The sequence below is a fragment of the Dama dama genome, chromosome 10 (assembly GCF_033118175.1).
Source record: "Dama dama isolate Ldn47 chromosome 10, ASM3311817v1, whole genome shotgun sequence".
Classification (NCBI taxonomy): domain Eukaryota; kingdom Metazoa; phylum Chordata; class Mammalia; order Artiodactyla; family Cervidae; genus Dama; species Dama dama.
Genome location: NC_083690.1, coordinates 27,231,986 through 27,257,554, shown reverse-complemented (window position 1 = coordinate 27,257,554; position 25,569 = coordinate 27,231,986). Strand labels below are relative to the sequence as shown.

The 25,569-nt window shown below is 52.9% G+C and overlaps 3 protein-coding genes across 11 annotated transcripts; 2 read left to right on the top strand and 1 right to left on the bottom strand.

The window, feature by feature from the left end:
* Positions 1-370: 370 nt before the first annotated feature.
* On the bottom strand, positions 371-4,384 carry LOC133063224 (zinc finger protein 304-like). The gene is given in 4 exon segments (XM_061152346.1): positions 371-1,936; positions 1,939-2,401; positions 2,537-2,720; positions 4,371-4,384. Coding segments are annotated over 4 exon segments (2,214 nt in total). The 3' UTR covers positions 371-383.
* A 202-nt stretch (positions 4,385-4,586) lies between these two features.
* On the top strand, positions 4,587-18,745 carry KIF22 (kinesin family member 22). The gene is made up of 14 exons (XM_061153200.1): positions 4,587-4,754; positions 10,854-11,049; positions 12,355-12,482; positions 12,571-12,725; positions 13,108-13,317; positions 13,406-13,636; positions 13,773-13,926; positions 14,051-14,186; positions 16,126-16,294; positions 16,800-16,968; positions 17,351-17,418; positions 18,155-18,367; positions 18,455-18,514; positions 18,603-18,745. The coding sequence occupies exons 1-14, from the start codon at positions 4,595-4,597 to the stop codon at positions 18,648-18,650; spliced, it is 2,097 nt and encodes a 698-aa protein (XP_061009183.1). The 5' UTR covers positions 4,587-4,594; the 3' UTR covers positions 18,651-18,745.
* A 719-nt stretch (positions 18,746-19,464) lies between these two features.
* MAZ (MYC associated zinc finger protein) lies at positions 19,465-25,048 on the top strand. Of its 9 annotated transcripts, XM_061153193.1 has the most exons (7): positions 19,465-19,551; positions 20,178-20,264; positions 20,348-21,204; positions 21,610-21,673; positions 21,949-22,120; positions 23,441-23,609; positions 24,395-24,550. In XM_061153193.1, the coding sequence occupies exons 1-7, from the start codon at positions 19,516-19,518 to the stop codon at positions 24,537-24,539; spliced, it is 1,530 nt and encodes a 509-aa protein (XP_061009176.1). In that variant the 5' UTR covers positions 19,465-19,515; the 3' UTR covers positions 24,540-24,550. The 9 variants fall into 9 exon arrangements, 7 of the variants coding, with proteins under 7 accessions (XP_061009176.1, XP_061009182.1, XP_061009181.1 ...); XM_061153199.1 differs by having other exon boundaries at positions 19,468-19,551; positions 23,441-24,550; XM_061153198.1 differs by lacking the exons at positions 19,465-19,551; positions 24,395-24,550 and adding an exon at positions 24,898-25,048 and having other exon boundaries at positions 20,026-20,264.
* Positions 25,049-25,569: the final 521 nt, after the last annotated feature.

Below are 25,569 nucleotides of genomic sequence, written 5' to 3'. Positions count from 1 at the left end.
AATCTTTCTTCTGTCACTGCTGGGGTTCCTGCCTGTGCAGTGATGGCCAGAACATCAACAGCCCAGGGAGATACAGGAATCCACAGACCTTCATTTACTGAGACAGTGTGTCAGCCACAGGAGACTTAGAGGTGTGAAGGTCCTGAGAATTTCTGTATACTTTCATGCCATACAGCCAAAATTGCAGGGACATATAGAGACGCTGCCTTAAGAACAGACACCCATCCTCTCACGAGCCTCAGTCATCCCCACTCCACTATCTCAGTGTCTCTGTACCAACGATGATTCCGACCTTTCCTGGTGTGAGTCCTATAATCTTGAAAAGGGACACAGCACGTTGACTGCATTCATAAGGCCTTTCTCCAGTGTGAAGTTTCTGGGTGTTAAACAAGTTTAAGAGACGCAGCTAAAGGGTCACCAAAACTGTTGCATTCATGACGTCCTTCTCCAGGGTGAGCTTTCTGGTGCTGAACAAGATGGGCGCTTCTGCTATAGGCCTTCCCACATTCACTGCACACGTAAGGCTTTTCTCCAGTGTGAACTCTCTGGTGTAGAATGAGGCTAGAGTTGCGGCTAAAGAATTTCCCACATTCACTGCACTCATAAGGTCTCACTCCAGTGTGAACTTTCTGGTGTTGAACAAGGTGGGAGCTACTAATGTAAGCTTTTCCACATTCACTACACACATAAGGCCTTGCTCCACTGTGAACTCTCTGGTGTAGAATGAGGCTGGAATTATGGCTAAAGCATTTCCCACATTCACTGCATTCATAAGGCTTCGCTCCAGTGTGAATTCTCTGGTGCACAATCAGGTTGGAGCTATGGCTAAAGAATTTTCCACAGTCATTGCACTCATAAGGCCTTTCTCCAGTGTGGATTTTCCGGTGCTGCACAAGTGTATCTTTACAGCTAAAGGCCTTTCCACACTCACTGCACTCATAAGGCCGTGCACCAGTGTGAATTATCTGGTGCTGAACAAGTGTGTCTTTGCAGCCAAAAGCCTTCCCGCATTTGCCGCACACATAAGACTTTGCTCCTGTGTGGACTCTCCTATGTTTAATGAGGCTGGAGTTATGGCTAAAGAATTTTCCACATTCAATGCACTCATAAGGCCTCGCCCCGGTGTGAATTCTCCAGTGCTCAATAAGGTGAGAGCTTTGGCTAAAGAATTTTCCACATTCACTGCACTCATAAGGCCTCTCCCCTGTGTGAAATCTCTGGTGCTGCACAAGTGTGTCTTTACGACTGAAGGCCTTCCCACATTCACTGCACTTATAAGGCCTTTCTCCGGTGTGAATTCTCTGGTGCTGAACGAGGTGAGAACTTCTGCTGTAGGCTTTTCCACATTCAGTGCAGTCATAAGACCTTTCTCCAGTGTGAACTCTCTGGTGCTGCACAAGTGTGTCTTTGCGGCTGAAGGCCTTTCCACATTCACTGCATGCATATTGTCTTTTGCCAGTGTGAAATTTCTGGTGAGTTTTTAGGTGAGACAAGTGAATGAAGGCCTTGCCACACTCCGTACACACATGTGATGTTTCCCCATCATGAAGTTTTCTGTGATGAATAAGAGTGGATTTCTCCTTGGACAGATTTCCACAAGGTAGGAACCTAAAGGATCGCACTTCAACCGCCTGAGTTATCTGGTTGTCGAGGAGAGTGAAGGCGTTCATGAAGGCTTTCTCATCATCAGTGCAATTGAAAAACATCAGTTCATCACTGTCTCCCTGGTGTCGCCTTAGACTGGACTTGTGTGCAAATGATTCCACAAACTCAGCTCTTCTGCATGGACTCAGTCCACTGTGAGTGCTCTGATGCTGGAAAAGGCTAGAGCTATCCAGCACGTCCATCCCTTTCCCCCTGCAAGTAAGAGGTCTCCCTAACTCATAGGTGGCACAGCTCTTCACACATGAGGCCTCATCACCATCCCCTTGGATGGATTGTTCCCACCATGTGGTTTCTGGTGCTGATGAAAGTTCTCACTCAACAGGAATCCTCGCCCACAGGGGTCACGTGTGTCCAGGTTCTGTGCAGGGCATGAACCCTGGTGTTCAGCCAGGTGGAAAATGTCTTTCAAGAGCGGGTCACTTCTCTCATACGGATGGACTTTCTGGATAAATGGACAGGACCCAGGAGTCCTGACCTCTGACACTCCTTCTACACAAACGCTCTGCTCGGAAGGGGCCTCCTCGTTGTCTGCTTCACACCAACAACCCAAGGCGGCCACATGTGCAAAGTTCTCCAGCATCACACTGCGGTACAGGAGTCTCTGAGGTTCCTCCAGCAGCTCCCACTCCTCCAGGGAGAAGTACACGAACACATCCTCAAAGGTCACACCGCCCTCTAAGTATTTGCATAAGATGTTCCTGAGTCTAATACACCTGTCCAGTCTTCCTCCTACTGGCTGCCCAAAGCAGGAACCTCTTCATATAACTCTTGGCTTAGATTCAGGGTGCTGGGCTAGAAAGGAACCCTCCTTTAAGGCCCCTGAGCCCGGTCCATAAGCGCCGCAGCCGCCATGGGGTCCTGTGAGCAGAACCTGGTCGAGAAACTGGTGGTTGGAGCTGCTCCGCGGGAGCAGCGGGACCCGCACACCCCCTGGGTGCGGTGGGCCCTGGACGATGGTCGAGCTCCGAGCCTTGGTTTCCTCCCGGTCAAAACGGCGTACGGGCTCCGGGTGCCGCCTCCGGAAGCGAACGAGGACGGAGAGCGAGGGCGAAGGCCTGGGAAGGAGTGCGGCCCCAGTCCACTGTTCCGCGCTAGGCGGCCCGTCCCACGGCGGCGACCATGGATCGTAATAACGACGCGGACTGAGGCCCCGACCTTATTACCGTCCTTTCCTATTCGCTTCCCAAGAGTCGTACGGAAAGCGGAACCTACGCCGACTCGCAGGTCCCGCAGCCCCTCTTGACCTGCTATTTCATCTTAAACCAGACATTGGGCATGCAAGCTCAGTTGTGTCCAACTGTTTGCAACCCCATGGACTGTAACCAACCAGAATCCTCTGTCCATGGGATTTTCTAGGCAAGAATACTGGAGAAGGTTGCCATTTCCTACTCCAGGGGATCTTTCCCACCCAGAGATAGAACCTGAGACTCCTGAGTCTCCTGCATTGGCAGGTGGATTCTTTATCATGGAATCACCTGGGAAGTTCAAACCAGACATTACGTTTGTAAAAAGGTAAAACACTGTCACTCTTCTTTTTTCTTTGCTTTGGAAAATAGTCATTTTAAAAATTAAAATGTTATCTATGTTATATGTAAAGAGTTTCTTATTGCAATTTTGGGCAATTTTTAAATGGAGACATAATTCATATAACATAAAATTTATCATTTCTAAGTGTACATTTTGGTGGTTTTTAGTACATTCACTGTGTTGTGCATCTATCACCACTGTCTAATTCCAGAACATTTCCATCACCCCTGAAAGAAATTTCAATCTATTAGCAACAGTCCCAGTTCATCAATTCCTTACCATTCCCTGCCAACCACTAATCAACGTTCTGTCTCTACGGATTTGTTTCTGTAATTTTTTAAAGTGTATTAATACATGTTTCAAACTTGTATTCATTTCTAACCCATTAAATATGGATAAACCGCATACAAACAGAAGATCTTTGGAGCCTTAATTTTTAAGAATTCAAAGGCATTCCAAGGCCAAAAAATTTGAGAACCACTGGTGTTGTATTTGTTTTCTGATATGTTGGACATAATGTCTAAACCATGGCCCTACCAGGAGCTCAAAGATGGTTAAGCTTCCACAAGGGCTAGGGAACTATTTAACTGGCTAGACCCACAGGACATGGGAGCAAGGGTCAAGTTGACCAAGATTTAAGTCACTAAGTAAGAGACAGACCATGCCTGAGACGGACCAGGGACATGCTGAGTGCTGAGATACAAAGTAAAGAACATCCGAGTTGGTCTCCTCGGCTCAGAAATAAGACGTAAGAGGACGTACGTCACCTGGCCTCTACACCTCAGAGTGGCTTTGGGGTCAGCAAGAAGTGAGTGCAATGTGATTATCCACAATCTAGACAGCGTCGTCCTGACCTAAATCAGTGACTAGACTGCTGACTGGCCCTGATGGCAAAGTGCCCAAATCCACAAAACGATTCCCGCCCCACAAAGGCGAGAAACAACTTCTGAGGCAAGAACCTGTAAAGCTGGAGATCACTGCCAGTCCTTTAGAATAATCCCCTTCCCGTGCAACACCTTTATTCCTGTAACGTGCTTTTATTCTGCCACTAAAATAGCGAAAGTCGTATTCAGTCAAGTGCCTTCGATCACCCTTTGCTCAATTCATACCACGATTCGTAGCTATTTGGGGGGCGGGGGGGGAATGAAGCGAAAAGTCTAGACTTAATGCAAACCTACCCCTCGAAACCCATAAGGTATCGGGAGCCCAGTGCGCCGCAGCGCTCACTAGCGGCCCAGACGGCCACTGTCGCGAAAGCCTAGGGCGGCGGAGTTTGCGCGGGAGCGCCGGCCCGACGTCAACGGCTAAGTAGCCGACGTGCGCGCATGCGTTCTCCGCCAGGGGAAACTTTTTCTTGCAGGACCTGGAGGCGAGCCCTAGAGGGCGGGATAATGGTAGACACATGCAGGAGCTTCCGGCGACGAGTAGTCGTGATTGGTGGAACCCAGTGGAGAGGGCGGGGCAGCGGGAAATTCGAATAGAGAGGCGGACCCAGGAAGGGAGTGGGATGGACGCGGGGGTCCCGGCGCGGAGGCGACGCGAGATGGCGGCGGCCGTCTCGGGTAAGCTAGCCCGACTCGGGCAGGGCGGCTGCTGCAGCGTGGAGTCTTGCGGGGTGATGGGTCGGAGTCCAGTCTGGGCTCCGTGAGTTGTTCCGGAGACTGCGGAATGGCGTGGGGGAGGGGAGGAGAAAGCTGGGAGTGTGGGTGGGAGTCGCAGTTCTGCTTCCTGTTCTCGGTGTCGGTCTGTAGACCCGGGTTGAGACCTAGTTCTGGCGCATTTTTGACCCCAGCTCACTTTTCCTTTGTGAACTTCAGTTTTCTGTGTTAATAAAATGGGGACAGTGACCCATCTCGGAAGATTACAGGAGTAAGCGAGCGAAAAGTAGCCAACTTTATACTCTAACCATAGGGACAAAAGGGATCTAGATACACGTTTGGGGGGAAGAGTTCCTGTATGACGTGTTGTTTGGGTGCAGGGAGATCCCCGAGAGAGGTAAGAGGTTCAGACGGTCTGCAGCAGGGTGTGAGTTGACAGCATAAGATGTGCTGTTATCACAGAAAAGGGAAATAGGGACTGTTTCCTTTTCTTATAGCCCTGCAAGTCAGAACTGTTTTAAGTTTGGAAAGGTTACTAGGACATTCAGAATCTTGCTCTACAGTCTTCCTCTACACTGAATTCTGGTCAGTGATTATAATGGTCACCATAGAATTTATCTGAGACCTTACTGTTTGTCGGGCCCTGTTTGGAAACAAACCTGTTTAATAGGATGTCAAGCACATGTTGAGCCCTTGCTAGGGGTGAGGCACAGTTGTAAGTACTTTATGGTGATAAATCATTTAATCTCTACATGCTGCTATGAGGTAGTTTACTATTGTTCCTGTTTTACAGATGAAGAAACCAAAGAACCATAGATAGGTTAAAAAGCTTGCTCAAAGTTAACACAACCAGTGTGGAGTTAAATAGTGTTAATAGTGGAGTTAAATAGTGGAGTCTGAATTCGTACTCAGCAAATCTGATTCTAGAATCTCTGCTTTTAACCATTTTGCCCAGGCACATGATATTCCTGCCGTCTGAACACAACCTACCCTCAGCCTTCAAGACCCACTGTGTCTGGTACATTGTAGATATCATAAAAATGCTTGAATGAATATTGTCCCTTCCTTTAGAGGAGCTTTAGTCTGTTTCAGTAGATAGTCATAAAAATCTATAACATGAAAAGCATTGAGAGATATGTATAAACTGCTATAGGGAACACAGAATCTGAAATAAACTCTTGGGTATTCTAGGAAGACTTCATTAAGGGAGTGATATTTGAGGTGGGTTTCAAAGGTTGGATAGAAGTTTGCTAGGCTTTGTTGGAACGAAAAGACCACTAATTGATCTATTTCTTATTCATGTTGTAAAGAGAGGCCAAAGATGCTCTCTTTGGCTCAATTTCCTTATCAATAAAAGAAGACTTAAGTTGAATGAAGCTTGGGAATTGTGGGAGGGGGAAAATTAAAAATAATTAGAAGTGCTAACTTCGCCCAACCTCAAAGTGACTTTTTAAAAAAATTATTCTTTTTTTTTCAAAGTGGCTTTTATGGTGAAATAGACTCTTCTACCATTGGCAGTTGTGTGAGTGTGCCTCTCTTTCCATCTTCCCCTGGACTCTGAGCTTTGGAGGAAGACTGGCAGTGGCCACAATTTATGTTATTCATTTGACAGATCTTAATTTGTTCAGCAAATACCCCCCGAGAGCCTACTCTGTGCTGGATGTTGGGAATATAAAGGCAAGCCAAGTAAGACTTGTTTTCACTGAATTCACAGTTAGATGAAAAAGAGACAAATGTACAGCTACGGTAGAGTGTGATGGAGAAGCTGGGGAGGAAGCAGAGGGAGAATGATCCGAAGGGAATGAGACTGGAGGCAAGGAGACCATCGGGGAGGCTCTTGAAATGAAGACAACCTTGGCAAAGACTGCCCAGGAGGAAAGGAGAGAAGTGGACTTATTTTAAAAAGGTAGAATTAGCATATGTTAATAAAGAACTGGTGTGAGAAATGAGAGAGAAGATGGAGTTAAGAAAGCCTGTCTGATCTTTGGGGTTGGTTCCATTTATTTACGTTAGAGAGTGTAGAAGGAAGTTGGGGTTGCAGAGGGATGGGGAAGGATTCAGTTTAAGACGAGTGGAGTTTGAAATACCATGTAAGAGGAGGTGTCAAGGCAGCAGAGAGCACTCTGGTGTGGAGGTGTCAATTAGGAGTCATCAGCCTTGAGGTGGTAATTGAAGTCAGGAGCACAGGTGACCATGGCCGTGAAATTAGTCAGTCAGTAATGGTGTTCTCAACTGGGGGCAATTGTGTTCCCCATGGGGACACTTGTAATGTCTGGAGACATTTTTGGTTGTTGCAGTGGTGATGGTGGTGGGGTATGTGCTAAACTTCCTACAGTGTACAGGGGAGCCCCACCCCCAAGAATTATCCAGCCCACAATATCAATAGTGCAGGAACTGAGCAACTCTGATCTAGAAAGAGGATAGAAGGAGCTTAGGAAAAACATCTAAGACTGGAAGAAACTGAGGAGTGACTAGACAGCTGGTGGGTGGCAGGGAAAACATAAGGGAAAAGTGAATTTTCCAAAGGAAAGCGGATCCGGGGTGTTAAATACTGCAGGGAAGTCAAACAGGATGGGAACTGAACCAGGCTGTGGGCTCTAGCAGTGAAGAGGTCACTGGTGACCCTGCTGAATGATGAGGGCAGGAGTGAGTTGTTGCCTTGAGGGGAGTAGCAAGAGAAATGTGTAATTAAAACAATAGCTGATATCTGCTGAGTACTTACTGCTGGCACTGTGTTAAAACACTGTATGTACATTATTTCTCTGGCTCCTCACAATCCTACGAGGTAGATACAGTTATTTTTATAAAAAGAAACTAAGGTTTGAAGAGGTTAAAAAAGAAGCCTTCCCAAGGTCACACAGCTAGTAGATGGAACTTGTCTCTGGCTCTGAGGCCCGTGGGGATGTAGGGTCTAAGAAGGCCCAGGAATCACATAATGCACTTTAGAGTTAGACCTTCATCTGAAGCTCTGTCACTAGCTAGCTATTGACTATAGGCAGGCTAGCTAACCTCTCTATACTGCCATTTCCTCATTTGGAAAATGGATGAATGTATAACAAGATGCTTACTGGGTTTTTATCATGTACCAGTGCTGTTGTGCTTCCCAGGTGGCACAGTGGTAAAGAATCCGCTGGCCAATTGGCAGGAGACACAAGAGACACAGGTTTGATCCCTGGGTCAGGAAGATCCCCTGAACTAGGAAATGGCAACCCACTTCAGTATTCTTGCCTGGAAAATTCCATGGACAGAGGAGCCTAGCAGGCTACATACAGTCCATGGGGTCATAAAGAATCCAACATAACTGAGCCTATACACACACACACCAATGCTATTGCTGTTCTAAGCACTTTTATGTGAATGACCTTACTCACTGCCATAAGAACCCAACAAGTATTTTTATTTATCCCCATTTTGACAGGTTGTGGAAATTGAGGCACAGGAATGGAAAAGCATTTCTCCAGGTTATTTAGTTGTAAGTGGCAGAGTTAGGATTTGAACCTAGGCCATCTTAACTAGAATTGTTACCAACCTACTTACCATGTACTAGTTACTCTGTTGACATTTTATATGTTACTTCTTTTAATCCTCATTAAGATCTTCCAAGGCCCTCCTCACCCTATTTTAGAGACAAGAAAACTGGGGCTCATGGATGTTAAGTCACTTGCCCAAGGTCACAAGCTGATAAGTGTTAGAGCTGGAATTGAAATCCAGCTCTGTCTAGCTCGAGTCTATACTCTTTCTACATCACCACAGACTTCCCCTGCCCCTTGTACTGCTCACTGAGCTTCTTTAAGTGCTTCTGTATGTACGTCTCTGTTCTCACTGAAAAAACCCTGGGAAAGACAGGCAAGGGGAGGTTCCTGCAGACATTTTTGAGAAGTCATTGACCTCCTCGCAGTCTTAGTTTTCTCATCTGCATGTTTCTGCTCCCTTCTGACTTTCAGGACTGCCATGAGGGTCGAATAAAAACTAGATGCCCAAGTGCTCTGTAAACTTTAAAGTGAGAAATGGGGTTGCTAGCTTCATTTGTCAGATGAAGGAACGGAGGCCCAGTTTTTGGAACAGGCCATCTGCTTTTGGGTATACCTTACTTACATGAAAGATTCTTCCTGGGGTAGCCTGTCCACCTTTTTGTCCTGCTGCTTCTATGTTGGCCACAGATACCAGCCTGCTACCTTATATGAGGTCTGTGGTTCCCAGCAACCAGCTGCCACCACCAGCAAAAATGGAGAGTCAGAACTACCAAGAACTTTCCCAATTGGTATGTGACAGGGAGGCAATACGACATCCTCATTAAAAGCAGATTTTTGAAGGTGAAATCTAGGTTTGAATTTTGTTGTTAGCTATGAGCTATAGTATGGTATCTAAAATACAGAAATACCTACCTCATAGATTTTTGTCAGCTCACATAAAGAAAGGCCTTTTTTTTTTTCCAGTTTTATCTTAATTGTGTTTTTTGATGATAAAAAATAACTGCCACCCCCCCCCCCCCACTGCCAAATGACTTAGATTTAATTATAAGAAGCAAACTAAACAGAAAACTTACCACAGAGAAGGACTGCATGTTAGTGCCTTTGCAAGCTGAGGGACTGCAGGCTGCCTCTTGACTTTATCCTTTCCAAAGTTGTCCACAGTGTCTTTTTCTTTTTTTTTTTTTAATTTTTTGACCACACCGCTTGGCATGCGGAATCTTAGTTCCCTGACCAGGGACTGAGCTCATACCTTCTGTAATGGAAGCACTTAACCACTGGACCACCAGAGAAGTCCTGTTATTATTATTTTTTTTTCCTGTTATTTTTTAATGCAAACGTTACACCATTACAGAACTGGGTAACATAGAAAATAAACCCACATGACCCTCCACGGAGAGAAAACCATCACTTAACAGTTTGTGCAGGGGGGCACATGTGTGTATGTACAAATTTATATATATAAGAAACTCCAGGTAAGAACAGAGGCACAGAAAGGTCAGGGAGTTCAGTGACTGGTTTTTAGACGGGGGCAAATGTCCACTTCCTTAATCCTAGAAGAATCCCCTAGGTCCTGATCTGCCACACCTTGACAATTCAATGTCCCACCGCAGCATAAGCATTACCTAGAAGCTGCTAGAAATGCAGAATTTTTAGATCCTCTAGGTTATTTATATACACATTACAATCTACACCCCCTTATACCTACCTACTGAGCAGGATAGGAACAGAGGCCAAACCTGTGGACACACCCAGCACGGCCATGGTGGAAAGAGCTTCCCCTGAGATGAGCTGATTCCCCTGACCCTCCCAGGGGTATCTCTGGGACGCAGTCTTCAGACTTCCTTCCCTGCTTCTGTTGTCAAGGTTATGGGCGGGCGGGGGGCATCTCTTAGTCTTCACAGGTAAATGGGACTAACATGCTACCTTTCAGGGACACCATGGAAGTTAAAGTGTGCCTGGCACGTAGCCAGTGCTTCATAAATGTGAATATTTGCTAAGTACATGATCTGGTTTATGGTTCCAGCCATAGATAATCTCTTTCCTTCAGCACCCCACTGCACCCTGTCTGAGACCATGTTATTTGATTCATCTTTCTCTTCCATCCTGCCCTTCTGTGCTCGACTCACCTACAGGACACACACAGTCCTGCCTTACCAGTTCTACACGGGGGCTGTGCTTTCACCCCTCCATACTTTTTGCACACGCCTTTCCTTCTCCCTGAATTGCTTGGCAGTGACCCTACTCATTCTTCAGGGGTCAGCTCAATTAACTGCGTCCACCTCCAAGACTCCTACCCTTGTGTATTCGTGTGTGCTCAGTTGTGTCACTCATGTCCCACTCTTTGCAGCCTTATGGACTGTAGCCCGCCAGGCTCCTCTATCCATGGGATTTCCCAGGCAAGAATACTGGAGTGGGTTGCCATGCCCTTCTTCAGGGTATCTTCCCAACCTAGGGTTTGAAGCTGTGTCTCTTATGTCTCCCACATTGCCAGGTGGGTTCTTTACCACTAGCACCACCTGGGAATCCCACTCCTACCCTTACCTCTCAGCAAAGCTGCCACCATACCTCACGCCTAAAAATCATCTTCCAGGAGCCGGTCGCTGTCGGCTAAGCAAGGTGGGAGCTGGCCGGCGCCCACCTCCAGCTCGAGTGAGGGTAGCTGTGAGACTGCGGCCATTTGTGGATGGGACAGCTGGAGAAAACGACACCCCCTGTGTGCGGGGCCTGGACAGCTGTTCTCTGGAGATTGCCAACTGGAGGAACCACCAGGAGACTCTCAAATACCAGTAAGGTTCAGGCCCTACTCCCTCCCGTTCTCGCTCTCCTAGGCCTGCTCACACAATCACTTGCCCAGAAGTGATTTCTCAGACCTCCTCCTCAGGATCCTTCCTCCTTCCTTAGTGCGGCTTTGTTAGCCACACCTTCGTTTCAGGTAATGTTCACGGGTGCCCGCTGCGATAGGGCCTCTCGAGGATAGTGCAGGAAAGGCTGGAGGCTGAATCAGATACATGATACTGTTCACAGTCTTAGAGAGGAAGCAGGCACAAAATGGGGAAGGAGCAGCAAAGGTGAGCTGGGAGCCCAGCTCGGACCTTTGGGGATGGGTGGGAAGGACTGAGGAAACAGACCAGCTCGCCAACCCAGGCTGTGACTGGGTGGTGTCCGAGAAGACCGCCCACGTTTGGGGGATAGAGCTCACAGCTATTGTAAAGTTCCTTGGGAGATTTACAGTTCAGGCTCCTCGGCCTGTCATTCTAAGCCAGAGGGTGGCAAACTAAGATCTGCAATAAACTAAGGCCTTATTGGAATACAGTCATGCTCATTTATTTACATATTACCTGTGGCTGCTTTCTGCCTGACTACAGTGACGGGTGAGCAGTTGTGAAAAGAACCATGTAGTCCACAGAGCCCAAAATATTTACTATCTGGCTTCTTATGGAAAAAGTTTGCCAACCTTGTTCTAGGCCCTTGACAACTTGGCTTCAGTTTCTCTCCAGCCTCATTTCCCCCAGCACATGCTACACTGCACGTGTATCAGTGCTAACCCTGCCTCAGCCAGAGCTGCTCCGTCAGAGCACAGTGAGTAGGCTTTGGGTGTGTCAAGCCTCATCTGGTCTTTGCTCTGTTGTGGTGTACAGATGCCACTTTCTAGAAATTCTGTGATGTGAAAAAGGATTGGGAAGCCTGGCCCTTTTATACCACGTCTTGTGTGCTATTTTTGACACTTAAGAGTATCTTTCTCTTCTCTCTCTGGCAAAAATCCTCCTTCCCCAGGCAGAATGTTCCTCCTCCTAGTGCCTTCTCATCTTTGTTTCCTGAATCGCAGCAAAGTGTGGGTATCTGTCTATGCCACAAGACTGCAGAACTCCTAAGAGCAGGGATACCAAATTCATCTCTGTGTTTCTACACCAATACAGAGACTGGGATAGAACAGGTGTTCCATGGGCACTTTCTTAGATCTTTGTTTAAGAAAAAGAATAGAGACCCTTAAATGTGAGACTAGTTTTATCCTGGCTGAGACTAGTTTTATCCTCTAGACCTGGCTGAGAATGGAACCTGCCACTGATTCCTGCCTTTCTTCCTGCCTGCAGGTTTGATGCTTTCTACGGGGAGAGGAGCTCTCAGCAGGACATCTATGCAGGATCGGTGCAGCCCATCCTGAGGCACTTGCTGGAAGGGCAGAATGCCAGTGTGCTCGCTTATGGGCCCACAGGGGCAGGTGAGGAGGGCAGATACAGAGCAGCCCTGGGCCAGAAGGGACTCGGGAACGGGGAAGAAAATCTCACAGCTCTCTCCACTCTTCCCAGGGAAGACGCACACGATGCTGGGCAGCCCAGAGCAGCCTGGGGTGATTCCTCGGGCTCTCATGGACCTCCTACAGCTCACGAGGGAGGAGGGTGCTGAGGGCCGGCCGTGGGCCCTCTCTGTCACTATGTCCTACTTAGAGATCTACCAGGAAAAGGTGAGCCCCCGGCCCCATTTTTAAATATTTATTTGGCTGCTCAGGGTCTTAGTTGGGGCACATGTGGGATCTTTAGTTGAGCCATGTGGGATCTAGTTCCCTGACCAGGGATCAAACCCAGGCTCCCTGCACTGGGAGTGTGGAATCTTAGCCACTGGACCACCGGGAAGTCCTCAAGGCCCCTTTCTGATTGAAGAGGGAAGAAACAAAGGGTAAAAATCAGACCCGGTTCTGGAACATGAAGTTTTGATCTAGCAAGGAGACCTGGAAAGACAGAGGTTGGGGTAGCAAATGGCACAACTCTGAGAATCCAGCAAAGAAAATGAGAACCATAGGCAGCCTGTAAGTGGAGAATTGGCCGTACCCCTCACTGCTCACATAGGTATTAGACCTCTTGGAACCTTCATCGGGAGACCTGGTGATCAGAGAAGACTGCCGAGGAAACATCCTGATTCCGGGCCTCACGCAGAAGCCCATCACTAGCTTTGCTGATTTTGAGCGGCACTTCCTGCCAGCCAGCCGAAACCGGACGGTGGGAGCCACCCGGCTCAACCAGCGCTCCTCCCGCAGTCATGCTGTGCTCCTGGTTAAGGTGAGGTCCCCCCTGCCCCCGATAGGGGTGAGGATCTGCGGAGCCCCGGGAATGTGAACTAAATGGGGGCCCTTGCTCTTGCCCCCAGGTGGATCAGCGAGAACGCTTGGCCCCATTTCGCCAGCGGGAGGGGAAACTCTACCTGATTGACTTGGCTGGCTCAGAGGACAACCGACGCACAGGCAACAAGGGCCTGAGGCTGAAGGAGAGTGGTGCCATCAACACCTCCCTGTTTGTATTGGGCAAGGTGGTGGATGCCTTGAACCAGGGCCTCCCTCGGGTACCCTACCGGGACAGCAAGCTCACTCGCCTGTTGCAGGTCAGGCCTCCAATCTCGGGTAAAAGGGGCTGGAAAAGGGGGCTCTCAGGCCTGCCAGGGTATCGGGGAACAGAGGTCAGGCAGGGGGAAGGTGAGGCTACTGACCTACCCACCCTGCCCTGTCCCTGTCTCTCAGGACTCTCTGGGTGGCTCAGCTCACAGCATCCTCATTGCCAACATTGCCCCTGAGAGACGCTTCTACCTGGACACAGTCTCTGCACTCAACTTTGCAGCCAGGTCCAAGGAAGTAATCAACCGGCCTTTTACCAATGAGAGCCTGCAGCTTCCTGGTGAGGACTGGGGTGGGCTGGAGTGAACAGGCCAAGGCTGGACACCTGGGGAGTTTGCTGAATCCACAAGGATCAGCACAGAAATTGACGCCCCCTCTTTCCCCACCTTCCAATCTTCCTCTAGTCTTGGCACCTGTTAAACTGTCTCAGAAAGAACTGCTAGGCCCATCAGAGGCAAAGAGAGCCCGAGGCCCTGAGGAAGAGGAAACCAGGAGTCCCAAACTCCCAGTAGCTCCAGCCTCTGCCTCCCAGAAACTCAGGTGAGCAGAGAGGGAGGGGTCTTGGCACATTCCCTTTCCTGTTGTGTCCAGGTTGGGTGCAGAGTGGCTGTGGGTTTAGTCTTGTATCCTTGAGTTGTGAACTTGTTCTTCTACTGGATTCAGCCAAAATCCTACTCTACTGAATTCACTGCAACCTCCAGCTTTGATGCTGCTATCAGGGGTCGTAAGGAAGCTCCTAGCCGCCACCCCCACCCCCTGCCCCCCTTTTTTTCCAATCCTTTAGTCAGTCAGCAAAATCTAACATTTTGGCACCAATGTTGCAAGGATGAGCACTTTCACTTCTGATTCAAGGAGTAATGAGGACCAGGTCTTTCAGGTCCCAAGGATAAAGCATAGCAAAGAAGATAAAAAGAAAGATGTCTCATTGAGACTCAGTCTGTGTGTCAAGCGTCCAGCCTTTCTGTGACTTTCCATGGGGTCAGCTGCTGTCCTAACTTTGCCCTGCTTCTACCCTCAATCCAAACAAGGCCTCTCTAAACCAGGGAGGTGTGTGACCTCCCTTCCTGTTCTGACAGCCCCACCTCATGGCCCAGCATGCACTCATGTTCAAGTCATCCCCGTTCAGTGGTCTTGCTTTCTGTGTCTGGCCACCTAGCCCTCCAAGGAACCACTTGCATCTTGATCTTTGTCCTTTTTCTACTCCTAGCTCCAATAAAGCTTCTCAACTCTCTTAAGTCCTAAGACAACAGAGGTGACCTGAGGAGGCCAAGGATTAGTGCACATTCTGCCCCAGGGGACAGTTTTTTTAGGTTGACCAAAAGATTCATTCAGGTTTTTTCATAGCATCTTACAGAAAAACCCGAACTTTTTGACCAACTCACTATTTTAGAAAGGATGGCAAAAGGCGCTTGGATACTTGTGTTCACTCAGAACCCCATCTCTCGATCGTGTCCTTCTTAAACCATTTGTCAGCAGCGGCCTCTCCTGTGTGTACAGACTCAGAGAAACATATACACATGCACATCTGTAAAGCACATGAACAGGCAAGGTCTCTGCCAGATAGGCACCTTGGATAACCTCAGACGTGGGGCACATCAGACCCAAACAGACCCCAATCTCAGCAGGCTCATATTTCAGTAGAGGAAGCAAGACGGGAACATCGTATATGACTCGAGGTTGACAGTACAGAGCACAATAGGGAAGGAGGATCCTTTTGTTCTGCGACAGCCAGGAAAGAAGAAATGACTTCTGTGTTCACCTGTACTTTCTGATCCTGCTCTCGGAGGCCCTTGTACATAAAGAACAGGGCAATTTCTATCCTCGAGAAGCTAGTTCATAGTGTAGGAAAGAAGATACACAGCCAAGCTGGCATCACCAGAAAGGTGGCATCAAACTGACTTTGAATGATAACTGAGATCAGATGTGAGGGGGAAATTCTAGACAGAAGGAAAAAATGTTAACATGTTCAGATTAAGTTGGGTCTCTATTTGAATAGGCTTTTCCTACTGCCCACAGGAGAAAGGCTTGGCATTTGAGGTCTTCGGTGGTTTTCAGAGCCCCGCTGAAGATGACCTCCCCTGTGAATCTTGCACCAACTGCTCCTCCAAATGAACAGGCAGACGGATGACCCTTGCTGTCACCTTATGATTTCTTACTGTTCGACTGTACCCCTCAGGGCAGGGGGATGTCTTAGATCCCATGAATACCTGCCATTCAGTGGTGATGAAATGCTTCTTCTCATTTGATCTCCTGGCCTCCTTGAGAGGTTTACCTAGGCAGGTAGTGATTGATCCCCATTCACCTGAAGAAGACACTGCACCTAGGGTGTCTGGATAACTTGTTCAGGGTTGCCAGCAAGTTAACAGTTGGGTTCTGGAACCACAGAAACACCAAGTTAAGGCAGGATGAGGGGAATCCTGCTGCTGGAGATGATGATGAGAGAAGAGGTAAGTGGGGAGTAACCTCTTTGTGTGCTCAGCCCCCTACAGAAGCTAAGCAGCATGGATCCGGCAATGCTGGAGCGCCTTCTAAGCTTGGACCGTCTGCTGGGCTCCCAGGGGAGCCAGGGGACCCCTTTGCTGAGCACCCCAAAGCGAGAGCGGATGGTGCTCATGAAGACAGTGGAAGAGAAGGATTTGGAAATTGAGGTAAGTGTTGGGAGGCTGGGGCTGGGATTCTTGCTGACCTTGAGAAGTAGTCGGAGGATCTTCAGATAGGGAAGGACCAGAAAGGCTGGACCAGCATCCAGTTTTCACCCAACACTGGAATCCCTCCCTTCTATAGCTTTTGCTTGAATGTCCTTAACTGAACTTTGAAAAATAATTGAGATCACAGGTGAGGGGACAAGAGGAAAAAATTCCAGGTACAAGTGTAAGACACTGCCATTTGCTAAAACCCAGATCAAATTAAGTTAGGACTCTGCTTGAACAGCCTTTCCCTTCAGTATTTCACAAAGAAGCTCCTTCTACCTCTGGGCAGCCCTGATCATTAGAAAACCCTTAATTACCCTGGGCTCCAGTTGTCTCCTGGTAGTTTCTCTTGTAGGTGCTCACTCTGCTCTTCTAAGGCCTCAGAGCCCTGCACACTCACTTTCCTAGTCCACTGCCCTCAAGTTGGTTCTGGGTCATATCTCTCCCTGATCCTTTCTAACAGAGGCTTAAGATGAAGCAAAAAGAACTGGAAGCCAAAGTGCTGGCCCAGGAGGCTGCTGACCCCAAGGAGAAAGAGAACTACTCTCCCACAATGCTCCGACCCCTTGCTCGCCGTATAGTCACAGTGGCTAAGCCCCTCAAAAAGGCAGTGGTGATGCCTCTACAACTGAGTAAGTTTGGCTATAGGGGCCAGAAGGGCCCAGATAACTGAGATCTTGGAAGAAAGGTGATGTTTGGAGCAACTGTCTTTATGTCACTCATGTCCTCCCACCGTGATGGAAAGGGGGAAAGTGGATATGAAGTAAGAGCTGGGTGTACTGCTCTCAGTCATTTAGTCCAGTGGGGTAGACTGACCAGCGCATGACTGATTATCATGAAAGACCAACTGAGATTATGTTCATATATAAGTATGAGAAAGGTCCTGTGGAAACAAAAGAGAAGGTTAACTTGGAGGAGGGGAACTAAGGAATCAGTAATGGAAGACCAAATGGCTACCAGCGGGGCTGAAAAGTGGCCTCTGCTCTGACTCCAGCTCATAATTCTTACTTTCAGTTCAGGAGCAGGCAGCATCCCCAAATGCTGAGATCCACATCTTGAAGAAGAAAAGCCGGAAGAGAAAGGTGAGAGTAGCGTGTAGGCTGAGCCCAGGAGAAAAGGCAGAGACCTCTAGTGGGAAGAGGACTGGCCACAGAGTTACGTGGCCTGTCCAAACCCTTATCAGCTTTTACAACCCTTCCATGTTGCTTACCCTCTGAATGCCTTACAGGGCATTTAGGATGAAATGTGGGTAATATGAATGTACCTAGCAGGATGGGTGTCCATCACCTGTTATTTTTCTTTCTTCCCAACGGCTCTCACTCTCAGTAGCTACTTACTAGGCACAGTGTGTATGGGTCCTGCCCTCTACAAACTACAGAGCCCACTTAGGCAGACAACTAAACAGTCAAGAAATAACACTGAAAGACCCACCTCAATTTTTAAACTGAGATGACATCAACTGAGAGTCATTTGTTGAGAACTTTATCTTATGTGCCTTCCTGGAGATGAAAGAACTTATTCTTTCCTTTTCAGAAATGAGGGATCCGATTTAAGAACTTACTCTGTGTTTTACATTCATTAACTCATTTGATCATCACAATTCTATTCTACTCTTTCACAAATCAGATAAATTGGGATCACACCAGAGTGACCAGAGGGAAGGGTGTCAGAACAGACCCTGGACAGGAGGGAAACAGGCTGGGGAGGGCGGGCAGGTAGCTGCTGTTAAGACGCCTATCCTTGGCGAGGAGTGCAGAGCGGTTCACTGCCGTGGGCCGAACAGCAAACTGTTTCTGTCACTCACCTCCTGCCTCATAGCTGGAGTCCCTAGATGCCTCACAGCCAGAAGAGAAGGCTGAGGACGGCTGGGAGCTACAGATCAGCCCAGAGTTACTGGCCCATGGTCGCCAAAAAATATTAGATCTGCTGAACGAAGGCTCAGCCCGTGATCTGCGCAGCCTGCAGCGCATTGGCCAAAAGAAGGCTCAGCTCATCGTGGGCTGGAGGGAGCTCCACGGCCCCTTCAGCCAGGTAATGGCCCAGGGAGGACAGCCTTGGAATGGAGTTGGGTGGGGGGAACCTGGCCTAGACCCTTCCCCATCGCTGTTGTCCTGCCAGGTTGAGGACCTGGAACGCGTGGAGGGCATATCGGGGAAACAGATGGAGTCGTTCCTGAAGGTGAGCTCGCGGCTCGGGCCCCCTTGTTCCCCTGGCTTGTGCCCTGCCCGGCTCTAAACCTGCTCTCCCCTTCCCTCCTGTGTTGCAGGCGAACATCCTGGGTCTTGCCGCGGGCCAGGGCTGTGGCCCCTCCTGACTGCCGGCTCCCCTCCTGTGTCCCTCGCCCCCGTTTTTTTTTTTTTTAAGTCCTTGTGTAACTGCTTGTCTTGTAAATACAGTTTTCACCCCGTTGCTTCAGCCTGATTCTTGGGACTACAGGGGCGGGGCCGGGGTATAATTGCCCTTGGGATGGGCCACAAGCTCCGCCGGCAAACTTCTTTGGGCGCCATCTTTGGGAAAACACGAAGCGGCGCAGGATTGTAAATAAACCGCTGGAGTGGGAGGGGGACGGGACGGTGGCCGAGAGGAAACAAAAAGCTCCCGCGAAAGCCCTAGGACGACGACCGTTAGGCGGGCGCGCGCTTAGAGCTTAGCCCCGCCCCATCCGCAACCCCGGCGCGCGCTCCCCTATTCTCCCGCTCGACAACGACAGCGAGTTTGTGCGCGTGCGCGCGGAATAACGGCCGCTGGCGGAGGGAAGCGGGGGGTGGAATCTTTGAGGGGGGGGGAGAGAGAAGCCGACCCGTCTCCCGCGCGCCCACCACCTGCGCCATCGTCAGCCAATCAGCGGCCGTCTCAGGGGTCTCGCGCTTGGGGCGACTCCGGCTGCTGGGTGGCTCCCCTGTCCCTCCTCCCGCCAGAGTCCCTCTCGTACCTCCCCCCTCCCGCGGGCCTCGCGCGCGCTCGCGCTCGCGCCCGCTCCAGCCTCTTGTGTGTCCTCGCGCCCCCCGCCCGCCCTCCCTCCCCGCGCGCAGTGTGCTCCGCTCCCCCCACCCTCCTCCTCCTTCCCCCCTCCCGCCCGCCCCGCGCGCCTCCTCCCCGGGTTCCCCCCTCCCCCACGGCCGCCTCCTCCTCCTCCCGCCCCAGGGTGAGCGCGAGCCACCTCCCTCCCTCCCTCCGCCATGGATCCCGGCAACTGGAGCAGCTTCATCTTCCAGGTAACAACCCCCTCCCCCGCCCCACCCCCCCCTTCCCACACCCCCTCCCGCCCGCCCTCCCTCCCGTCCCACCCCCCCCCTCCGCGCGCCCGGTGCGCGCGCAGCTGTCCCCCTCCCTCCCTCGCGCCCTCCCCCGCCCTCCCCGAGGCGCCGGCTGGGCGCGCGCGCGGCGGGGGCCGAGGCTGCTCCCTCGCTCCCCCCACCCCGCCCCGCCAGGCTCCAACCGCCGCCGCCGCCGCCGTCGCCCGGGCCCCCGCCCCCGGCCCCCGGCCCCGCGGGGCCTCCCGCCCCCACCCAGGGGGCGTCGCCGCCGCCGTCGCCGCCGCGCTCCGCGGCCCGCCAGGCGCCCTCCTTCCCTCCCTCCCGCCGGCCGGGGTGCGCGGGCGGCGGGGTGGCCCGCGGGCCATGCGTTCGGCGCGGCCCAGCCCGGCCGGCCGGGGGCGGCGCCCCGAGCCCGGGCCCCGCGCGGCCCGCGCCCCCGGCCCCCGCTGAGCCCCGGGGGCCCCGCCGTGGCCGAGGCCATGTTCCCCGTGTTCCCTTGCACGCTGCTGGCCCCCCCCTTCCCCGTGCTGGGCCTGGACTCCCGGGGGGTGGGCGGCCTCATGAACTCCTTCCCGCCACCTCAGGGTCACGCCCAGAACCCCCTGCAGGTCGGGGCTGAGCTCCAGTCCCGCTTCTTTGCCTCCCAGGGCTGCGCCCAGAGTCCATTCCAGGTGAGTAGGGGCCGGCCGTGGCGGGCCGGGCCGGGAGGGCGCCGACCCGCGGCCGCGGCCCACACGGCGCCTTGTCTTCGCAGGCCGCGCCGGCGCCCCCACCCACGCCCCAGGCCCCGGCGGCCGAGCCCCTCCAGGTGGACTTGCTCCCGGTCCTCGCCGCCGCCCAGGAGTCCGCCGCGGCCGCGGCTGCCGCCGCTGCTGCCGCTGCTGCCGCCGCCGTTGCTGCTGCGCCCCCGGCCCCGGCCGCCGCCTCCACTGTGGACACAGCGGCTCTGAAGCAGCCCCCAGCGCCCCCTCCGCCGCCCCCGCCGGTGTCGGCGCCCGCCGCCGAGGCCGCGCCCCCTGTCTCTGCCGCCACCATCGCCGCAGCCGCGGCCACCGCCGTCGTTGCCCCAACCTCGACGGTCGCCGTGGCCCCGGTTGCATCTGCCTTGGAGAAGAAGACAAAGAGCAAGGGGCCCTACATCTGCGCCCTGTGCGCCAAGGAGTTCAAGAACGGCTACAACCTCCGAAGGCACGAGGCCATCCACACCGGAGCCAAAGCCGGCCGGGTCCCCTCGGGTGCTATGAAGATGCCCACCATGGTGCCCCTAAGCCTCTTGAGCGTGCCCCAACTGAGCGGAGCCGGCGGGGGAGGGGGAGAGGCGGGTGCCGGTGGCGGAGCGGCCGCAGTGGCCGCCGGTGGTGTGGTGACCACGACCGCCTCGGGAAAGCGCATCCGGAAGAACCACGCCTGCGAGATGTGCGGCAAGGCCTTCCGCGACGTCTACCACCTGAACCGACACAAGCTGTCGCACTCGGACGAGAAGCCCTACCAGTGCCCGGTGTGCCAGCAGCGCTTCAAGCGCAAGGACCGCATGAGCTACCACGTGCGCTCACATGACGGCGCTGTGCACAAGCCCTACAACTGCTCCCACTGTGGCAAGAGCTTCTCCCGGTGTGCACGGGGCCTCGGCCGCCCCCTGGGCGGGTGGGGAGGGAGGGAAGGTCGGTGACGGAGGTGGCCTGGCCTTGGCTGGTGGGGAGGGAGGGAGGTTTCTGAGGATGGGGACTGGGAGCCACTCCCAGGGAGGAGGGAGGGAAGCCTCTCCCGGTTACCAGGGAGCAGGGGGTGGTCCTTAGCAAAAGGAGGTGGGTCCTTGGGTTGTAGGAGCGCTTCGAGTGGGAGGAGGCCGAAGCCGCCTACAGCGAGAGGAGGGATTTCCTGCCTAACCGGGACTGGAATCCCTGGGCTTGGGAGAAAACGCAGGGAACCTTGCAAATGCTTGATGGACCGAGTTAGGCAGACTCGGGGACCCCTCCACACCCCAGGGCCCTAACCCCAACCCCAACGTGTCCCCAGGCCGGATCACCTCAACAGTCACGTCAGACAAGTGCACTCAACAGAACGGCCCTTCAAATGTGAGGTAGGAAGCCCGCCTCCTCCTGTCCTGATTTTCATGATTTTGATCCTCATTGTAGTTGTCTGAGTTCAGCCTCTCAGAGCCCCTTTTTCTCTCTCTTCTTTTTGCTTTTTCACTCCATTTTCTCATCCCTTTTTCAAGGCCTCATCATCTCACTCCCATTTCCTACAGATCAAAGACCCCCAAGGCTCTGATTCCTTTAACCTCTTGTCCCCCTCGCCCCACTCCCCGAAGCTTTAACTCTCCTGACACCCCCCACGCCCCTCCCCCCTCCCCAGAAATGTGAGGCAGCTTTTGCTACGAAGGACCGTCTGCGGGCCCACACAGTACGACACGAGGAGAAGGTGCCATGTCACGTGTGTGGCAAGATGTTGAGCTCGGCTTATATTTCGGACCACATGAAGGTGCACAGCCAGGGTCCTCACCATGTCTGTGAGCTCTGCAACAAAGGTACATGCTGAGAGATGCCGGGAGGGCTAGGGACAGAGGGTGGGGACAAAACCAGAGGCCCTTCCACAGATGTGGGTTAAAGGTGCTGTAGCCAAGAGCTCGTGGCATCTAGATCCCTTTAGAAAGCACACGAAGAAACGTTGGGACTACTGAACATCATTAAGTTCTAAGATGTCATGGCTGGAGGAGATGATCTACCAGAAAGAGTCAACTCTTGGGTGTATGTGGGGAGATGGGAGGGGGCACGACTGCTTTGGGGAGGGAGTGGTCAAGAGAGCCAGTTCCCACCGGTTGCCAGGCAAGGTTTCAGCTGTGCAGCCACAAGTTCTTGTCTTCAGCTCCTGGGGCAAGTGGAGTACGCTGGCAGAGATTTACAAAGTACTCGCCCTGTCTCAGTAGCAGAGGGAGCTGCTTTTAAACAAATTCACTCCACTGAGTAACTGGGCTGAGACTGTACGGGGCACTGGAGGGAGGGGACACAGCCGTCTCTGCTGAGGGTCAACTCTTCAAGTGGCTAGGAATCAGTGTCCTGTCACCCCAGGAGAGATCCCCCAGCCACAGAGAATGGACTCTGGGGACACCAAGGCCCAGAAGCCAACACCATTGAACCAGTTCCCACACTCGGGGAGCTGTGCCCACCCCCAGCCCCAGCAGAGTAGTTGGCCCCAGGCTACCAAGGATGTGGTGGGAGGAGGACAGGGCCATCTGAGGAGGGCGTCCCCAGCCTAGGAGAACAACCCCGTCTCTGGGGCCTCCGCCTGGCTGACCCCCACCCCCCCATCCCCATCCACCCCCCCAATAGGCTTCACCACGGCAGCATACCTGCGCATCCACGCGGTGAAGGACCATGGGCTCCAGGCCCCGCGGGCTGACCGCATCCTGTGCAAGCTGTGCAGCGTGCACTGCAAGACCCCTGCCCAGCTGGCCGGCCACATGCAGACCCATCTGGGGGGGGCCGCCCCCCCTGTCCCGGGAGATGCCCCCCAGCCACAGCCCACCTGCTGAGGGGGACCCCGCACCCACCAGGCAAGGCGTGGGGCATGGCTGGGGGGGGTGGGATGGGGTGCGTGGGACGAGGGGGCTCACAGGACCCAATAGGGGATCTTAGGAAGGCCAGGGATGCCCAGCTATCCCCAAGTTAGGGAGACTTCTGGGACCAGGGAGGGCCTTTCAGGAGAAGGAGGTAAGGATGCAGGCCGAAATCTCAACTAAACAGGGAGTGAGCAACGGCTGTGTCCCAGGGGAGGGCGTCTGGGGCAAGGGGCAAGGCTCTTGCCATTCAGATCGCGCTGTGATCTCTTGGTGTTTCTCACCCTGCAGGTACAGGTGAGGTCTGTCCAATGGCAGGTGAGGTCTGTCCAATGGCGGCGGCGGCGGCGGCGGCGGCGGCAGCAGCAGCGGCAGTGGCAGCCCCACCCACAGCTGTGGGCTCCCTCTCGGGGGCCGAGGGGGTGCCTGTGAGCTCTCAGCCACTTCCCTCCCAGCCCTGGTGAGCTCCAAGTTGGTGGGGGGGAGAGGGGAAAATGGAGGAAAGTCCCTCGGCACCATCTCCTCTTCCCCTCTCTTTTCCCACCAACTCCTCACTACTTCCCCCACCAACCAAGGAGCCTCCAGAAGGAAAGGAGGAAGAAATGTTTTCTTAGGAGAATTCGCTAGGTTTTAACGATTTGTTTCTCCTGCTCCTCTCTCCTCCCTGTGAGACCTGACCCCCCACACACCTGTTCCCTTGGTTGTGTTGAAGTCCCCTGGACAGTGGGCAGGGGGGGAGCAGAGGCCAGGAGTGGCCACTGCCCTCACCCCCTCTCCTCTCTGTGACCCCCTGGCCTGCCCTTCCAGGGATTCGTGAGCCTTCTCTCCCGACGATCCTTGCTCTCCTCCTCCCAGTGCCCCCGCCCCCCTGTCTGCTGCCCCTCCCTGGGGAGTTGGTGCTTTTTTTTTTTTTTTCCAGGGGGAGGGAGGAGAGGAAGGAGGGAAATCAAAGATTCTGTCCCAGAGATGGGGAAAGGTGAGATTTGAGAAGGGGCAGAAGGCAAAGGTTGTACCTTCATCAGGTGGGGTGGTTTGGGGTCAGGCCCTGAACATCATCCTGCTTAAGAATCTGTCAGGGGAAAACAAGTCAAGGGGAGCAAAAGAAGGAGCCACTAGGGCCAGAGGCAGGACAAGAGATGGAATCCTAGGGGCCAGGGTAAATGGAGGTATCCAGGGACTAGAGGTGCTTCCTGGGGGTGGGGGGAATGCAACCACAGTGTCTCCCCCTTCCCTCTTCCACCCCAGCTCCAGCCCTGGCCTTTTCTTTTCATCCCTCTCCCCCACGACAGAAGCTGTGGCCCTGGCCATGTCATCGTGTTCCGGTGTCCCCTGCATGTTCCCCACCCTTCACCCCCTCCTTTTGCGCGGACCCCATTACAATAAATTTTAAATAAAAACCTGTCTCAGACTCAATGAATGAATTGCTTTCACCAAGCCCCCTGTTCCCACCCCTAAGGGAATTCTTAAGCCTGCAGTCGGTCAGCCAGTCGCAGCCTTGCTCTGCCCTGTGCAGTTCTGATGCTCCGGCTCGGCTCCTTCCCCAGAGGCAGCACCAGCCAAGGCAGTCCAGATTCAGGGTGGGGCCGAGGCTCCTAGGCTGTGGGGAGCAAGTTCTAGGACTCCGGAGTCGGGAATACTCAATCCACCCAAGCCCAGAATAGCCCCTGGAGGTTTGAAGAGGCCTGGGTCAGAAACCAAAACAGTTGCTCGCTGGACATAAATGTTGCTTTTCCCTTTCCCCTGTCCAGACCCACTGCCTGCTGCTCACATCCCAGCCCAATACCTGCACACTCTTAAGGCCCTGAGAGGTGATGGATGATGTAGCTGTGGAAAGACTAGGCAACTCAGCCCTAGGACTGGGAACAAAGACGTTGAAAATAAAAGCTGCACTTCTCCCCAGTCCTCTTCGTTCTTGGTGTGGTCCACCCTGCTCTTACCCAGCCCCCTCCTGCTGTTCCAGACTGCTCTTGCAGCCTCCATCCTGCCCCTTGGAATTCCCTTCCCAGTCACAGCTCTGACCCTTCCAGGGACCCTTTTCTTGAGCCTTCCATTACCCATTTCTGCTGCTGCTGCTTCCTTGGCGGTAGAGGGACTCGCCGTTCTGCAGGCTCCCTTCTGGAAACTCCACCCTGATCATCCTCTGCAGCCTCTCCCAAGTTTGGCCTCATCTCCCTTCCCTTCCTGCTGGTAGGGGTGCCTCCACCTGGTCCTGCCTGTCTCACTGGTCCAGCCTCCTCGGAGACCCCTCTCCGCTTCCCCTGACCCCCTGCCTCTACCAGGACCCCCGGTGACCGTTAGCGGGAGGGGCCCGGGGCCTGGGAAGGGGACACCCCCAGGAGGCGCGCGGGGGAAGGGCTAGGGAGCCGCGCGAGTGGTCCCCCGGCCGGTTGCCCAGGTAACGCGGAGCCTGGCACGCGTGG

Bases quoted from the DNA above. Each gene is read 5' to 3' on its own strand.
- KIF22 (XM_061153200.1), top strand. From the start codon at position 4,595: ATGCAGGAGCTTCCGGCGACGAGTAGTCGTGATTGGTGGAACCCAGTG. The intron at 4,755-10,853 runs GTAAGCTAGCCC...ATCATCTTCCAG, and splicing joins GATGGCGGCGGCCGTCTCGG to GAGCCGGTCGCTGTCGGCTA. The intron at 17,419-18,154 runs GTGAGAGTAGCG...CCTGCCTCATAG, and splicing joins AGAAAAGCCGGAAGAGAAAG to CTGGAGTCCCTAGATGCCTC.
- MAZ (XM_061153192.1), top strand. From the start codon at position 20,073: ATGTTCCCCGTGTTCCCTTGCACGCTGCTGGCCCCCCCCTTCCCCGTG. The intron at 21,674-21,948 runs GTAGGAAGCCCG...CCCCCTCCCCAG, and splicing joins AACGGCCCTTCAAATGTGAG to AAATGTGAGGCAGCTTTTGC. The intron at 23,610-24,394 runs GTGAGCTCCAAG...CTTCCACCCCAG, and splicing joins CCACTTCCCTCCCAGCCCTG to CTCCAGCCCTGGCCTTTTCT.